The following is an 18,590-nucleotide window of genomic DNA, read 5'->3' as shown; positions in this document are numbered from 1 at the left end:
GATAGCACACACTTCTGTGTGTCCCTACAACAATGAAACCAGAAGTTCCTTTAGAAAAAGGGATTGATATGAATTAACTAGGGAGTGGGCAATGGTGAAACAAATGGCCAATTCAAATCAATGAATACGAGTTTTGATAAGGACAAGAGACACTGCAGCATAAGGATAGGTAGCTAACTTCCTGTTGGGAAAACCTGGGTTCAACTCCTGTCTCTGGAAGATATAGATTGTAAGACCCTGGACAAAACATTTAACCTATTAGTGTTCCAAGCAATTCTCTATCACTGTAGATTGCACTGTAGTCCAGATCTGCCTTGGTAGAGTAAATTTCCTTGCATAGATACGGCCTTTTTTTTTTTTTAATAACTTTTTATTGACAGAACTCATGCCAGGGTAATTTTTTACATTATCCCTTGCACTCACTTCTGTTCCGATTTTTCCCCTCCCTCTCTCCACTCCCTCCCCCAGATGGCAAGCAGTCCTTTACATGTTAAATAGTGCATAAATGCTTCTTACACTGATGAAATCACCAGAACACTATAGACCATATTTAATTTTTTATTCTCACTTCTGAAATACTGGAGCATGATCAACCCTTAACAGAATATCCTTGAAATCCTCCTTCCTGAAAGGTCACCCCCGTTTTTATTTTATTACTCAGAATATTTTTTATGCATGGTTAGATTTCCATTCTTTTGGCAGACTTCCACAGGCTCTTGTTGTTTGGAGTTGCCCACATACATATGTGCAAACAGAGGCTTCACTCAAGTGGCACTGAGAGGAGGTGGAGCAAGCACAGCTTTAAAAAAGGAAAGGAGAGTCATTCCAAGTCTGAAGAAAGAAGGGCTGTGCTGGGCAAGGAATAATTTCTGTTTCTTGTTTTAGCCTTACCCAAGGGCTGTGCAAGTTTTTCACCACCTTCCTTTCCTTTCCTTTCCTCCTTTCTTTTCTTTCCTTTTTTTTTTCTTGTCTCCTCTCCTCTCCTTTCCTCCTTTCCACCTCCTTTCAGTTATTTCATACTTGCTTCCACCTTCTCTCCACTCCAGGCAGAAGAAACCTCTTGCTGGAACTTCTTTAAACGGAAGAGGAAAAGTAGTAGCAGGATAGACTTGCCTTGATTTACAAAAGAAAAGCTAAAGGTGGGGTGAGTAGGGAAAGAAATGGTAGTACAGGGCACTAAGAAAAGAAGCCCAAGAAACATTTGGAGGGATACTGATTTCCGATACTCTCGCCATGACTAAGCCCAGACAAGTTGCTCTCGATTGACAGTTCGGAGAACTCACCATGATGTGGCTGTTTTTTCTTCCTTGGCCAGTGGGCTTTGCGTTTAGTGTGGCCAGTGTCCCAGGCCCGCAGCTTCAGAACACAAAATGCCCTCCGCTCTCTGGCGAGGGGAATTGGCGTATGACTGGTACCGGTAAGTGCAGAGACGGAGTTTTATTCATGTTTCTGTGAAAAACTTCTTGTTCCTTCTCTGTTCCAATCTGTCCGTTTGCTGATCTTTTTTAGCGGAGGGAAATGAGTGAGAAAAGAATGGAGAGCTAATTTGGTTCTTGCCATTCTTATTGCTAATCGATCCATTATGCTAACAATTATAAGGCATAGTAAAAGAAAGTATCATTGTGAACTTCTTAAATTGTTCTCTAACGTATGTGCATTTGGAGCTATTTACAGTCTAATTTGCTGGGAAGTTGCACCTGTTTTCAAATCAGTTTTAGTCTGACTTACATTGTAGGTGTTATCAGGAGAAAAAGTTCACTATTTAGTAATAGTAATAGTAAAGTTTTAGTTTACTATTATATGTTGGGAACTGGGGAAGCAGATGGCACTCTCTGAATCACACAGATTTAAAGATACTTAAGCAAGTAGTTACCAAAACGAGAAATTCCTCCCTCCTGGTACCTCCCAGCAAGCATAGATATAGTGTAGAAATCAGTGAAGGGAAGAAGTAGATAGGTAGCAGACTAGAACCCGATTTTCGAAGATACTTCCAAATTCAGGGAATGATTATTTGCTCATAATTGGCCTCTTCTTGCCTTTAACCTTGGTAGGTATCCAATTTTTTTTTTTTTTTTTTAAGGAACAGGTGTCTGTGAGAATAAGCACTGTCAAGGAGTGCAACTTTGTAAACGGAAAAAAAAATTCTGCTTTTTTATTAAGGTCTTATTAAGGTAGGAGGAAACAGAAATGCCAATAACTGACCTCCTTCTTAAGGACTTTGCCTAAGATTCCTACTGGGTTTAAAGACACTTTTTTCTTTTTTTGATGGAAGGTTGGAATTATAGAGAAGGGGACCAAATTGTGATTATCTGAGTGATCTCAAAAGCATTGCTTTTCTTTATATAGATAGAAAAATTCCAGATGGACATATCCTTAAATTTAAATTCTGAAACCCATCTCAAGTTAGCTGATAAAATGCCTAGGGTTTTTATAGTATAGTATAGTATAGTATAGTATAGTATAGTATAGTATAGTATAGTATAGTATAGTATAGTATAGTATGCTATGCTATACTATACTATACTATACTATACTATACTATACTATACTATACTATACTATACTATACTATACTATAGCATTTTATAGTATAGTATTCACCCCTGGGTGAATCTCCAACCTATTGCTTAGGACAAGGCATCCATATCAGCCCATGGGAGGGAATGTACCATTGGAACATTCTCTTCTCTTCCCCCTTAGGATTGCTATCTGAGAGAGAGTGGTAAGTGGAGAATAGAATGAGAGGGGAAAAAGGAGGACTTTGGGAAAAAACAGAGTGCAGTGGAAGGAAAACAGATAACAGACTTAAGCTAGCCAGACAAAGGCTTATCATTTTTATTGTCTGAAGCTAGTGGAATGTAGTTATCAATAATTATTATTCAGTGTAATATTTTAGCAAGGAGTTTGGAATCCTCCCCCCAAACCTCTAAGCATCTAAGAAATGGAGGAATGAAAGAGAAACAATTTCTATCCCATGCAGGGGAACAGAAGTGACAATTAGCAAATCAACACAAAGAGTTACATTTTGGATTCAGCCACATTGGATCATGAATCTAGAATTAGAAGATATCTTTGAGGTCATTGAGTCCAACTTCTTTTTTTATAGAGGATAAAACTAAAGCACAGAAAAGTTAAATGAAGACCATAGAAGGCACCCTATTCAACTCCCTCATTTGACAATTGAAGAAACTGAGGCACAGAAAAGTGAAAGAAGGATCATAAAGGGTATCCAGTCCAATCTCTCTTGTCATTTTAATAGAAGTAATTGAGCCCCATGTAAGTTAATTGCCCAATGTCACTAAGGTAGTGATATGTAAAAGATGGGGAATTTGAAATCAGGTCTTCAGACTCCCAAATTCAACAATCTTTCCATTGCTCTGAAGCTTGGATGATAGAAAGAAGATGGGTTCAGAAATTAACCCCATGATTTAGTACTTTTCAACAATGAGGTGATTTAGGTCAAATTCCAATAGACTTGTGATGGAGAAAGCCATCCGGATCCAGTGAGAGGACTATGGAGACTGAATGTGGATCACGACATAGTATTTTTACCTTTGTTGTTGTTGTTTGTTTACTTGGTTTTTTTTTTCCTGCTCATTTTTTTTCCCTTTTTGATCTGATTTTTCTTGTGCAGCATGATAAATGTGAAAATATGTTTAATCTATATTGGATTATTTGCTCTTTAGGGTAGGGAGATGGGAAGGGAGAAAGAAAAATTGGGAACACAAGGTTTTGCAAGGATAAATATTGAAAACTATCTTTACATGTATTTTGAAAAATAAAAAGTTATTATAAAATAAAAACAATTAAACTATGGGAGTTTCCATGTAGTAGGCAAACGTCCTACTAATAGATTGCAGAGACGTATCTGAAGACTCAATCAAGCTATTCAATAGTGAGGATAGAGGCTTTGCTTGCACTGCTAAGGTGGGTTCTTGTGAGCATTTTGGGATAAGAAGGGTAACATCTAACTGTTGAGAAGAACCTGGGGCATAGAAACTACTCTATGTTGTATTTCCCAGTCATTCCTGCTGTGTCATGCTGAATGAAGGTCCTTCCTGTCCTCACAGTGGCTACTATTCTTAAATGCAATGTATTATATAAATGCTCAGCTATGTATTTTGGTCTGGATACTATGATGGCAGAGTTGGACCATGTGGTGCATTATTGGCACAATGCTAGGTTAATTAAATGTCTTGGAGCCCCTTCGTGACTTTGTCTCTTTGCTACTTCATTCCTTGAAGGTCACCATTTAAAACCCTTTATTTTATACTTAACCCATCTCAAGTTAGCTGATGAAATGCCTAGGGTCACACCCTGGCATTTTATAGTATAGTATTCTTTTCCCCTTTCCAATGGATTTATGGCTGCTGGTTCTTTTTTCTTTTCTTTTCTTTTCTTTCTTTCTTTCTTTCTTTTTTTTTTTTTTAATTTTGCCTGCCATACTTCTACTCTGGGATTGAAGGTGTTTCCTAAGAACCTTCCTTAACCCAACAGAAAAAAAATACTTCATTTTCTGACAAGACCCGATTAAAATGGCCCAAATCTATACTTTAGTCAAATGTCCAAACCAGGTATGATTAATGGGATTTAAGAATTATGTTCTATTTTGAATCAATTGATATCCTATTAATGCTTTGATTTAATCCAAAGTACAGAAAATTTTTGGCAAGTAACTATTAAACCTGTCTGCCTTGAGGAAAAAAAAAATCTCTTGAGGAAAAAACTGTTCCTGACAGATGCCTCTTTTCATGAGGAAGAAATGAATGCTCTAAACTGAGCCTGAGATAAGGATTGAAGAAATACATGGCTGGCAGAACAGAGTAGGGAATACAACTTTTGGTAATATATAATATAAGTTATATACTATATACAAGTTACATATATATATATACATATGTATATGTGTGTGTATATATGTATATATATATGTAACTTGTTAACTATGAATATTCTGACTTTAAGCAGTGGCTAGGGCTTATTCTGCTTCTAGGATGGATGAGCTTACCCAAGCATTATAATGCTAAATCCAGTTTGGTATTTCAATGAGAGTGATGGGAGCCTTGTCATGACAAAGGAAACTAACACAATGATTTTTTAATCATAAAGAATAGGGATGAAAGAATGTAAAAAACGCCAAAAAAACCACCAAAATATTATTAGTCCCCATTCTCACTCTTAATTTGACTTAGGTTCTTTGCCATAATTAAACCTATCATTTTCAAAACAACATTAAGTGCTGTGCAAAAATATAATATCAAAATTGATAGCATTTAAAAAAACTTAATTACTCAGATAACTTTGATGTAAATAGTCAATTGGAAAGTAATGCAAAACAAATCTGTTTGTAAGGTCCATTAATAGAGGAATTATGATTTTTATTTCTACCCCTCCTATCTCTTTTTAAAAAAATTTTTTAAATCTTTTAAAATTAAAATTAATTAAATAAAATATCTCATGATATTTTAAGGGAACAGGAAGAGAGCTCTTTCATTTTCTGGGGCTACTTGTGCATCTAGTTTGCAGGTTCAACAACAATAACAAACACTTATTCAATGTTCATTATGCCCAAGTCCATATGTATATATATGGTATACATGTATGGATATATTTATATAAATATAGATGTCTTTGTATCTATATATGCATATGTATGGATTAGATATGGATGCATATGTTTACATGTATTTGTAACTTTTATTTTCCAAATTGAAAATCAGAAGTATACAAAGCCGCAACCTATCCAGATGTCAATTCCTTTGGGAAAAAAACTATAGAAATGACAAGTCTTTCTTAAAACAACAATAAAGAGTTCATATGTGTGTGTATGTATATCTAGATATACATACACATGTACATATATTGACACACATATATACTCCTATTTATATATATGTTCATTTTAAACATTAATTCATTTCAGTATGTTCACTATATCATTCAGTAGTTCAATGTCAATCTGTAAGGTCTATTAAAAGAGGGATCATAATTTTTGAAAATGAATGATAAAGCATCAGTTTCTATTCAATGTTAAACATTTGATTGCTTCACTTAAACTATAATCTTGTTAAGATAGTGTCCACAATGTTATTAATAACATTATAATATATAATATTAATAATAATAAATAATAATTAATAATATTCTATATTATTGTTTAAGAAGTGATCAGCAAGGGTTATTCAAAAAGGTTTAGAGACTTACATGAACTGATGCTAAGTGAAGTGAGTAGAACCATGAGAACATTGTACACAGTAATAATAAGATTATGTGATGATCAATTCTGTGGACGTGACTCTTTTCACCATTGAAGTGATTCAAGCCCATTCCAATAACTTGTGATGGAGAGAGCCATCTGAATCCAGAAAGAGGACTGAAGGGACTAAATGTGGATCACAACATAGTATTTTTACCTTTTTTGTTGGTGTTCCTTATTTATTGTTTTCTTTCTCATTTTTTTCCTTTTTTGATCTGATGTTTCTTGTCCAGATGATAGTTGTGTAAATATGTATAGAAAAATTGCACATGTTTAACATATATTGGATTACTTGCTATATAAGAGAAAGGGTGGGAGGAAGGGAGGAAGAAAAAATTTGGAACACAAGGTTTTGCATATATTCTGAAAATAAAAAGCTTAAAAAAAAGATAGTGTCCATAAAAGGGAAAAAAAAAGGAAAAGACATTATGTATACATCTCTACCCACTAAAGCCCTACTCTGATGACTCATTATGGCATAGAGATAGTCAAACTTTTGAAAGCTATGCCAGAGGAATTTAACTTATGACAGGCTCTATCAAGTTAGAAAGTCTTTGAGTATGGAACTAGTTATGGACAACATATCTGTTATTTGAAGACCAATTTAGCTAAGATTCATCACCAATCTGACAAAAAGATGATGAATTTTATGATCTCCATCAATCAGTGTTAAGTGCCTTTTATATAAAGTTATTGTTAAGAGCCTATTATGTATTAGGAATTGTACTGGAGTGCTGGAGATATAAATGCAAAGAAACAATTTACATTCTTCTACTAAGTGATTTTTGTTGTTAAGTTGTCTTCAGTCATGTCTGACTTTTTATGGTCTCATTTGGGATCTTTTTTTCTTCTTCTTCTTCTTCTCTTCTTCTTCTTCTTCTTCTTCTTCTTCTTCTTCTTCTTCTTCTTCTTCTTCTTCTTCTTCTTCTTCTTCTTCTTCTTCTTCTTCTTCTTCTTCTTCTTCTTCTTCTTCTTCTTCTTCTTCTTCTTCTTCTTCTTCTCTTGGGGTTAAGTGACTTGCCCCGGGTCACACAGCTAGGAAGTATAAGTGTCTGAGTTCAGATTTGAGCTCAAGAAAACGAGTCTTCCAGATCTGGTACTTTATTTGAAACACTACCCACCTACTTTCTGAGTGATACAGAGATTCCTTCTTTCTTTCCTCCCTCCTTCCTTCCCTCCCTACTGTCCTTCCTTCAAAAGTTTTAATTGCATCTGTTAAGATAGTCATCTGATATCTGTTGATTTCATTATTGATATGATAGTTTGCCCTGAAGTGCTGGCATAAATTCCATCTGATCACAATGTATGATCTTTGTGATATATTACTGCAGTCTCCTTGGTAGTATTTTATTTAAAATTTTTCATCGAGAAAATTGGTATATAGTTGTTTTTCTCTGTTCTAGCTTTTCCTGGCATAGGTATCAGCATCATATTGATGTGGTTTAAATGGTCTCAATTCCTGGTGGTCAAGAGGTTAGTGGCAATAAAAGAGTTGTTAAGAATCCACTTTAAATCGGCCACAGGTTTAGGAGTGAAAGAATTCATTCATTCCCGAATTATTAGTTGTAAAATGAAAGTTTATTGTTCGATAGAAATCAGTTTACCAAGAGACTGACTTCTATAGCGGCAGATCTATTGGAAAATGGAATTTTGGCACTGAGAACGATTTCTCAGTGGGCAGAATGGTCCTGGCAAATTGCTTAGTCCATCTGCAAAAACATTGGTTGAGGGAAGTTGTTATATTGGGTATCTTTGCTTGGGGCTGAGACAGCCCAGATCAGGATTCCTCAATTAAATGGGAATTTAGAATTTCAATGGGACTTGATTCTCTCACCCTGAAAGTTTTGGGCTCTGTCAAAACCTTGGAGCCTGGGAGATCCCGATCAAAGAGGACACAATCTCAGAGTGATAATCTTAAAGGAAACAGTTCCCTCTTGCTTCAATATTTATGATATAAAAGCAATTTGGTGAGACTTTTTCTTCACTTTTCAAAATACTTCATATAGTTTTGGAATTAATTGTTCTTTAAGTGTTTAATAAAATTCACTTGTAAATTCATCTGATCCTGGGGGATTTTTTCTTGGGGAGCTCCTTCATAGCTTATTCAATTTCTTTTTCTGTAATCGGATTATATAAGTATTCTATTTTCTCTTCTATTCATTTGGGTAATTTATATTTTCATAAATATTCCCCAATTTCTCTTAGATTATTAGAGTTATTGGCATATAATTGGACAGAATATTTCCTAATGATTGCTTTAATTTTCTTTTCCTTGAATGAGCCCTTTTCATTTTCAATACTAAAAATGGGGTTTTCTTGCTGTTTTTTAAGTGAAAAAACCCAACAATCATTTATCTATTTTTTCCTAATAAAACCAGCTCCTTATCTCATTCATTAGCTCAATAGTTTTCTTTCAATTTTATAAACCTTTGATTTTCAGGATTTCTGATTTGGTGCTTAATTGGGGATTTTTAATTTATTCTTTTTCTGATTTTTTTTTTTTTGGTTGTTGCCTACCCAATTTCTTTATTTTACTGATTTAGTGAAATAAAAATTTCTGCTAATTACTGCTGAGGTTTCATCCCATACATTCTGGTGTTATTTCATTATTGTTGTCTTTAATAAAATTATTGGTTGTTTTTATGTTTTGTTTTTTGGTTCATTTGTTCTTTAAAATTAGGTTATTTTGTTTCCAATTAATTTTTAATCTCTTTCCATTGCTTTTACTGAATGCAATTTTTATTGCACCATGATCCGAAAAGGATATACTTAAATATTTCTGCCTTTTTACATTTGATTTTGAGGCTTTTATATCCTAACACTTGGTCAGTTTTTGGGTAGATTTCATGTATTATTGAGAAAAAGATGTATATTTTTCTATCACCATTCAGTTTTCTCTAGGGATCTGCCATATTTAATTTTTAAAAATAATATACAGATTTTGGTCTGAATCAATGAGATGGGGATACCCACCCTATTGACATAGATACTTGAAGTAAAAAAAAATGGTGCCTTATAAAAAGATTAAAAGGATGAAAATTATTTCTAGGATCCTTTTATCTATTTTCTTGACTTTTGCAATTACTTTACTTCTTGTTACAGTTTTAATTTTAAGGACAATTTTGTCCTGATTGGTGGTTGGAACTTCAAAACATATCATCAGGAAGTTTGCTGAGTTTCTCAGAGTTTCCTTGGTAGAATAATTTAGGCTCACAGGATTAAGAATCAGAAAGGCCCTTCGGCATCATATAATGCAATGCCTTTTCTTTTTTCCAGTAGAATATAATAAAATACTTGCACTCAAGGATTACTTTTTGTCTTTCTATCCCTAGAGCCAGGTACAATGCATAATGCAAAGTAGCTGTTTACTGAGTATTTATTAATTAGAATTTTATAGATAAGTTGAAGCTTAGAAAAGTTATATGATTTGCTCAAAGTCTAGAAGCTAGAAACTCTAGGTATTCTGATTTTAAGTCTATTGAACTGAGAATGTGTGTGTGTGTGTGTGTGTGTGTGTGTGTGTGTGTGTGTGTGTGTGAGAGAGAGAGAGAGACAGAGAGACAGAGACAGAAACAGAGTCACAGAGATACAGAAAGAAACAGGGACAAAGAGTGACAAAGTGTGTATAAATATGTGAGTATTTGGGTGTGTGTATGTGTGTGTGTGAGAGAGGCAGAGACAGAGACAGAAAGAGAGACAGAGGCAAAGTGACGAAGTGTGAATGTGTATGTGTTTGCACATGCGTGCGTGTGTGCTTGCGCGTGTGTGTGTGTGTGTGAGAGAGAGAGTATACATATGTGTGTGTTGAAAGAGAGACAGAGACAAAGACAGAGAGAGAGAGAGATAGACAGAAACAGAGACAGAAAAAAATTCCTAGGAAGGAAGGACATTAATATAGCATCTACCATATGCCTGACACTGTGCTAAGTGTTTACCATTTATCATTTAACCACTGTTTTTGCTAGCATTCAAACTTTCCCTTCTAAACTTTGAATTATTTGAATGAGACTACTTTTATTAACTTATTTGCTATAATGTCATACATATAAACATAATAAAACCAAAAATGGTCTCTGTCCTCAACAGTTTATATTTGTATACCTGGAGATTCTTTCAGATTATCAGGGTCAGTCCTCGTCTCCTAATTAACCAAGAAGATGTACTATTATATAATACCAATACCAGTTCAATATTATACAATACCAATATATAATGTTTGTTGTTGTTTAGTTCTTTTAGTCACGTATGATTTTTTTAGCCACATTTGGAGTTTTCTTGGGAGAAGAAAGATTAAACTGTCTGTGGGTTATTCAGATCTATGCTTCGGCTGATAGACTTTTGGCCCTTTCATTGTTCATCAGCATTCTCTCTGTCTCTGTGTCTTTCTCTTTCTCTCTCTCTTTCTCTCTCTCATACACACATACATACACTCATGCCTTATCCCCCCCCCCGCCCACTTTGTCAGTCTTTTCTTTGTCTCTTTCTCTTTTTCTGTCTCTGTTTCTCTATCTTTCTGTCTCTCTCTCTCTCTCTCGCTCTCTCTCTCTCTCTCTCTCTCATACACACACATATATACATACACATATACAAACATACACATTCTCAGTTCAGTAGAGTATAGCTTACAGACTTTGAGCAAATCATTTAACTTTTCTAAGCCCCAAATTCACTGTAAGTAATGAAAATTTAATTAGTCATTTGAAATGCCCTGTGTGATCTGATGACAGCTGTGGTTAGAAAGGAGTTAGAAATTATTGTTACAAATGAGCCTTTGGGATAATCAGGAATTCCCAAAGAGGAAAGTCCTGGTATTCATGATGGGCCCAAGGATAATTGATCTAGCACTAGAAGGGACTTGAGATGTTTAGGAAGTTTTCATAACGTCACAGATAGAATAAGCATCAGTAGCAGGAGTAGGAATCAAGACCTCAGACTCCATAGTACCATATTAATCATCAGAAAAGTCTTTTTTTTTTTTTTTTTTTAAATTTCTTTTGTATTTGTCCAATTGAATTTTTAAATGAGTTGTTTTGTTCTATGGAATTTTTTTTTTTTTTTCCATTTCACACATTCTGTTTTTTAAGGAGCTATTTTCTTTTTCTGTTTCACAAATTATGTTTTTCTGGGAGTTGTTTTTTTTTTTTTTTTTTTTTCTATTTTATCAAATCTGTCTTTTAACGAGTTATATGCCTTTTCCAAACCTTCTTAAAAAATCTTCATTTCCTTTCCCCATTTTTCTTCCAGCTCTCTTTTAAGATCCTTTTTAATTTCTTCTAGGAGAGTCTTGTGTGATGGGAACTAGATTATATCATCTTTTGGGGCTTCATTGGGAGACCATCTGCTTTTAGTCTTCTTAGGGTTTGAAATTTTTTCGTCTCTTTCACCCTAAAAGCTGTCTATGGTCAGAGTTCTCTTTACTTTTTTACTCTTTTTTTTTTTTTTAATTAGGGCCTGCTTTTAGGTGAGGGGAGATTTTCCAAGCTTCCTGCACAAGCAGTGGCGGGACAGTGCTGACTCCCTCCTGGTGCTGGGTGGGCGTGGCCAGGTCCTTTACATTCTGGCATTTCGGGGTTCACTATTTACTTTTTGTGTTTGTGTTGGATGTTTTCTAACTTCTCTGCTGATCTACTGGCTTGCAACCAGGACAGAATGATCAATACTGCTGTAGATTCCTCCCTATAGATTCTCCAGCACGCCAGAGTCTGCACCACGCTCTGGTGTCTATGCTCAGCCTGGTTGGGCTTGGCTGCCTCCCTCCTGTTTCCAATTGTAACAGACCTTTTCTGGTGATCTTCAAAATTATCTTTTGCTGGTAATTTGTTGCATTTCCAATATTCATGGATTCTGCGTGTCCAGAACTAATTCAGCAGCTGAATTTGCTAATTAGTTTGAGAGTTGTAGGAAAAGGTCAGAAAGAAATGTATGTCCTCTCTGCCATCTTGGCTCTATCCCTGTAAGTCTCCATCAGAGAAGTCTTAACTCATCAGCATATTGTAACACCACCAATCTACAAATATAATTTAAAATCTGAGGCTTTCAAATTTTTGAGATTTTGGAGCTTTTGCTCTTCGATGTGATAGGACTGATACAAATAAAATATAGTGCTTTCTAGAAATCTCTAGAGATGTTTACGAAATCCTGATGTTCCATGAAACATCTTGGAGCAGGAAAAATTGGGATAGTAAGTGGAAAAAATCAGAGGATTTGTTTTCAAATCTTCTGTTTATTCATTATTGACTCTAGGCAACTCATCCATCCTCTTAGCCTCAATTTCTTCATATATAAAATAACTATGGTTAGATTCAAAGCTGCTAAGGTCCTTTCCAACCCAGGGATCTACAGCTATTTTTGGCTAAGTTTCCATATGTGAAAATAGAAATACTAACACTTGGACTACTTACTGCACTCCTTGTGAGGAAAGCAGTGTGTAAGCTATACAGGGTTATTGATCTAGAACTTAAAACCATTCCAGAGTACATCTAAGTAGAGATTAGGGGCAGCTAGATGATAGTGGATAGCAGTGCTGGACTTGGAGGCAGAAAAATTTCAATTTGAATCTTGCTTCAGACACTTAATAGCAGTGCGACTCTGAGCAAGTCATGTAACAACTATGTGCCTCAGTTTCCTCATCTAAAATAAAGGTGTTGCTTGTAAGGCCTCTGCTAGCTCTAAAATTATGATGAGAGGTTTTCTGTTTATTATATCTGAAAATGCTCCTCTGTTTTATTGAATATTCTGCTAATTCCCAAGTATTTTACCAAAATATGATTCTCCTTCATTGAATTGAATTGCTAATGAAAGACTCTTCTTTTCCTCTGATAAAGTCTTTCCTTTTCTTCCCCATCCCCACTCCTTTACCCGTTGGCTATCTCAGCTTCTTTTTCCAAGACAAACTCTTTTCTGGGAGTTTGCATGGTCACCAAGGTTGTCTATTGCCAAATGCCAGGGCAGGGGTTTTTATTCTCATCACCTCTTGACCTTCTAGTTTTTTTGAAGTCTGGCATTTACTTATTCACCCTTCACCCCCATCTCCAGCCCTCATTTAGTTTAGTGTTCTCATTTACTGATCATAACTTCACACTTTCCCTTTTTCTATAGTCTGAGTTAGCATGCTAATATTTCCCTGGAGCTGAGTTTCCCAACCATTTCTCAGGACATGTAGCAAAGAAGAATAGCTTTCTGGGATGGCATTTAAGATGAAACCCATGACAGATGATTTATGATTCACCCTGATTTGTAAAGCCTCCTCCGCAGGGACAGAAAGCTCAAAAAAGGGCCTTTTAGCAGAATCCTGCCCTCTTCTTGCTTCTCAGAACAATCTGTAGACCCTCTTTGTGTTTAGTAAGAGGATTTCATTTACTGGGGCCCTTCTTATTGTGGGGAAGTTGTTGCTAGGATACAGAAAGACTCTACAGCATCATTGAGAATATTCCTTGGAAACAACTGTTGGATAGTTGCTTTCTAATAAAAATGTTAAATCCCTTAAAAATCTTTTCTCTCCACTCTTCCAAATATTTTTCAAAGGAAAAAAATATGATAGTATCTTCTGTTATTATTATTATTATTATTAATTTTAAAAGCATTCACCATCATAAGTTCTTTTCTTAAATAGTGATTTTGAATACTTTGGGACCTTTACTCAATTTTAAAGACCTAGCTTTGAATCTGCCTGCCCCCTTTCCCAGTAGTGTTCTTTTCTCTGCTACAGAAGCACACAATTATTCTGTTCACTATAAGATTTTCACACAAAGGGATTTAATCTTTTCTTGGTATGCAAGGGTTTATAAAAAGTGGTCTCATTAATGCTAATGAAATTTAGCTCTGGTGGAGCCTGGACCAGCAAGATTCCAGAGGTATTGTCTAGAATTTTTAAAAAATCCTTTAGATTTCTGGGTAGAATTTTTAAGATATTGAGAAAGCAAATTGAAAAAATATAAAACAATATTAAATTTAATAATTTAATTTATATTATATATAATTATTTATTATGATATATAATTATAATTACAATAATAATTTAACATAAAAACTTAATAATACATTAAATTAAATATAAAATTAAATTAAATAAAAATATTAATTAAAAACCATCTGGTTATGTTAATAAACTTTTCCAAGATTCTGTTTGAGATAAAACATAAGAAAAAAGTGCTCACTAAAAATCTTTATGAAGTTTATAAGCATTCTCTATAAACCTCCACTGGAACTATGGAAAGAAGTTGTCAAGTGAGGATGAAAGCTTTCATGGATATGACTACAAATTGTCCATGATATAGTGGGAAAGAGGACCAACTTTGGAGTTTGAGGAACTGGGTTCAAATTGCACCTCTCATGAGTACTATCTGTATGTCTCAGGGCAAATCATACCTCAATTGCTTCATCTCTTTCTCCACTCGTATCCATTCTCCACTCAGCTTCCAGAATGGTTTTTCCTATAGCTCAGGTCTGATCATGTTACTAAATATTCTTCACTGTCTCTTGTTTCTGGGATAAAATATAAAGTCCTCCAGTATATCACAACCTGGTCCCTGCCTATCTTTCCAGTCTTCTTATGCTGAACTTTCCTCCACTTATTCTATCCACATTCTCTACTATGTGCCAGGTACTATGTTAAGCATTGGAAATATAAAAAGAGGCAAAAAACCAATGTATTCAAGGAATTCCAAACTGAATGGGGAGACAATAAGCAAACTAATGTACAACAAGCTATATACAGGTAAGTAGGAAATAAAATAGGGAAGGCACTAGAAAGGGTTGAGAACAGTTTCCAGTAGAACATGGAATTTTAGCTGGGACTTGAAGGAAACCAGGGAAGATAGGAGGTAGACATATAGGGGGAAAGCATTCTAGGCATGGGGGATAGTCAGAGAAAAAATCCAAGTCAAGAGATGGAATGTCTTATTTTTGGAACAACAAGGAAACCACTGTTACTATGTCAAAGAGGACTGGCACTGAGTAAAATACAAGATTGGAAAGCCAGTAGGAGACTAGGTTAAGAAGGACTTTAAATAACAAAGAGTATTTTCTATTTGAACCTAGAAGTAAAAAAGAGCCATTGAAGTTTATTGAATAGGAGAGTGACATGGTTAGATCTGTGCTTTGGAAAATGACTTTGATGGCTGAATGGAGGATGGATTGGAATGGTGAGCAACTTGAGGTAGGAAGACCCTTCACTAGAATTCTAGATGGGAGATGATAAGAGCCTGTACCATCGTGATGGCCATATCAAAGAAGAGAAGGAAACCTATTTAAGAGATGACAGTAAAATTGACAGGTGTTGGCAATAGCTTGAATGTGGGATATGAGAGATAGTAAGGAGTAGAGGATGACACTTAGATTGCAAGTGTGAGAGACTGGAGAAGATGGTCTTTCTCTGGACAATAATAGAGAAGTTAGGTTAGGAGAAAAGATAATGAATTCTGTTTTGGACATATTGAATTAAAGATATGCAGTTTGAAATGTCTGAAAGATATTTGCAGATGCAAGATTGGATATCAGCAGAGAAGTTGAGGAGGATAGGTAGATTTGAAAATAATCAACATAGAGATGGTAATTAAGCCCATGGGAGCTAATGAGATCACCAAATGAAATTGTATAGAGAAAGAAGATAGGAGGACCTAAAATAGAACCCTGTGGGACATTCATAGTTATAGAGTGTGATTTGGATGAGTTTTCAGCAAAGGAGATTGAGAATGAGTAGCCTAAAGACTAGGCTGAAATAAAACTAAGAGTGATGTCCAAAAGATCTAGAGAAGAGAGTGATCTGCAGTATCAAAATGTTAATGCAGAAATGTTAAAGAGAATGAGGATTGAGAAAAAGATCACTGGATCTGACAGATCATTGGTAACAATGGAGATAGCAGTTTCAGTGGAATCATGAAACCAAAAACTAAATTGTAAAGGATTAAGAATAATTGAGAGGAGAGAAAGTAGAGGCATTTATTATAGATGGTGTTTTAAAGGTTTAACTAGAGCAAGCAGAAGAGAAATAGGATGACAGTAGGAAGGGAAGGATCAAATGAAGTTTTTTGTGAATGGCGGAGATATGGCAGGTTTTTAGACAGTATGGGAGTCAGTAGACAGCAAGAGATATGATGGCAGTCTGTTGAAGGATGACAGATTGGAATGGAATTGCTTTTACAGAAGAAAAGTTTATCCTTAATAAGGTATAAGGCTACCTTCTGATGTGAGACAGGAGTGAAGGAGGAGATAGTGGCAGAAAACATCTAGGTGATAGAGATGAGGAAGAAGGAAGAAGAGGGAGCTCACGTTAAATGGCTTCAAGGTTTTTTTTTTTTTTTCTTTGTAAAAATGTGAATGGGTATTCTCAACTAAGAGGGATAACCCATGAAAAGTTTGAAGAAAGATAAAAAAGTTTGAAAGAGTTGCTATGGAGAGTGAGATAGTGAGTAGGCATGGAAAATAGAGTAGGATTGTCTGCCATTAGTGAAGGCTTAGTGGAATTTGTATAACATATATCTGTAGTGGATCCAATCAGAATGGCTGCATAATTTTCAGGAAGCTGCTTTATTCCTCAAAGCCTTTATAAGAGTGAAGATGGTAGATAGTGGAAAGGATCCAAGGCTGAGGTTTGACAGGGTACAATCAATGATATGACAAAGGCTCAAATAAGGAAAAGAGAGTGATTAATGAAGGGAGAAGTGGCATGGAAAAAAAACTGAGGAGTTGAGGGGTTAAAGTAAAGGACAAAAAGAAGAGTTTGGTTAAAAAAAAAAAAAAAAGACAGAGGGAAAGGTAGAAAGCCAATACTATATGGTTAGTTAAAAGGATTTTAGAGTTCTTGTGGGTATGGTTTGATCATGGATATGAATATCTTTGTATATGGCTGAAGCAGGATGAAGGAGTAGGTCATAGGATGTGAAATAAGTTGAGAAATTGAGTGATGAGTGTATGTGAAGAAGAATCATTATCTACATTAATGTTCTCAGGTAGGAGGTTAGGAGCTGGGAGGAATCAAGTACCAAATACACAGAAGAAAGAGGTATGGCCTAGAGGTATATAGACAGTAGCTACCAGGATGGTAGACATAAAAGGAAAAAATATCAAATTTTGGGAATCTCAAAAGAGAAGTCACTGAGTGATAGAAATGGCAGTAGGGAACAAGGAGTATTCCAACTTCCTTTTCCGGAACAGTATCCTGAAGGGAATCAGTCATGGTATAATTAGTATGAAAAGGAGTTTGTGTTATCAGAAGGGAGTCAAAGTTTTACTGATAGCTAGAAGATGAAGAATTAGGAGAAGAAAAAATTTAGTACAGAAAGAAGTTTGTTGCCTATGGAATGGACATTCCAGAAGGCACAGTGAAAGGGGTGTATATTATTTGGTTGGAACTTTAAGTTGGGAGATAGTTGCATCAGTCTACTTGCTATTCTTTGCACAAGACTGTCATCTCCTGCCTCCAAACATTTGTACTGGCTGTCTCCCTGGCCTATGATGCTCTATCCCACCCCATCTCACACCTGCCATACCACTCTCCCCTCACTTTCTCTGGTTTCATCCATTCATCAGCTCAAATCTCACCTTCTGCAGGAAACCTTCCCACTCCTCTCAGCCCCTGCACTCCATTACTTTCCCAGTATTTTCTTTAATAGTATGAATATTTCTTTTTTTTTTTATTTTTTTTTAAATTTTTTATTTAATAATTACATTATATTGACACTCATTTCTGTTCCGATTTTTTTTTCCCCTCCCTCCCTCCACCCCCTCCCCTAGATGGCAAGCAGTCCTTTATATGTTGGATATGTTGCAGTATATCCTAGATACAATATATGTTTGCAGAACCGAACAGTTCTCTTGTTGCGTAGGGAGAATTGGATTCAGAAGGTATAAATAATCCGGGAAGAAAAACAAAAATGCAGATAGTTCACATTCGTTTCCCAGTGTTCTTTCTTTGGGTGTAGCTGCTTTTGTCCGTCATTTATCAATTGAAACTCAGGTCTCTTTGTCAAAGAAATCCACTTCCATCAAAATATGTCCTCATACAATATCGTTGTCGAAGTGTATAATGATCTCCTGGTTCTGCTCATTTCAATAGTATGAATATTTCTAAAGAAAAACAAGTGCTGCTGTGAATTCCTCTTTTCTTCTCCCTTCTCTGAGACCTTCCTCTTTCATTTAGTTGCTCAGTCACCACAATGTAACAGTTTCAAGCAAGTGACTACATTGTCATACTTTATTTGACAATTTGTCTTTATTTATTTAAAGGACTTTGTTGGTTAATTTGCTGTGTCTGTTATGTAATGCATTAAATTCAAGACCTTTGAAAATGATAAGGCTCAATTAACTGATAGGATTGATAAAGATAACTTGGGCA

At 35.3% G+C, this 18,590-nt stretch overlaps 1 protein-coding gene across 5 annotated transcripts in view; it reads left to right on the top strand.

Annotated features, from left to right (window-relative positions):
• Positions 1 to 702: 702 nt before the first annotated feature.
• EGF (epidermal growth factor) overlaps positions 703 to 18,590 on the top strand; it is a 177,268-nt gene continuing 159,380 nt past the window's right edge. For 2 of the 5 annotated variants that reach the window (XR_007948135.1, XM_051965114.1), the window contains exon 1: positions 716 to 1,417. Coding sequence is in view for 4 of the 5 variants with exons in the window: in XM_051965114.1 (XP_051821074.1) it covers positions 1,285 to 1,417 (133 nt within the window). In the remaining variant the exon portion in view is untranslated. Of the gene's footprint in view, positions 1,418 to 18,590 lie in introns of all 5 variants that reach the window. The other 3 variants (XM_051965116.1, XM_051965117.1, XM_051965115.1) reach the window with 3 other exon arrangements.

The sequence above is a fragment of the Antechinus flavipes genome, chromosome 6 (assembly GCF_016432865.1).
Source record: "Antechinus flavipes isolate AdamAnt ecotype Samford, QLD, Australia chromosome 6, AdamAnt_v2, whole genome shotgun sequence".
NCBI classification, from domain to species: Eukaryota; Metazoa; Chordata; class Mammalia; order Dasyuromorphia; family Dasyuridae; genus Antechinus; species Antechinus flavipes.
The sequence above is the reverse complement of the archived record's forward strand: the minus strand, read 5'-3'. Positions and strand labels throughout refer to the sequence as shown.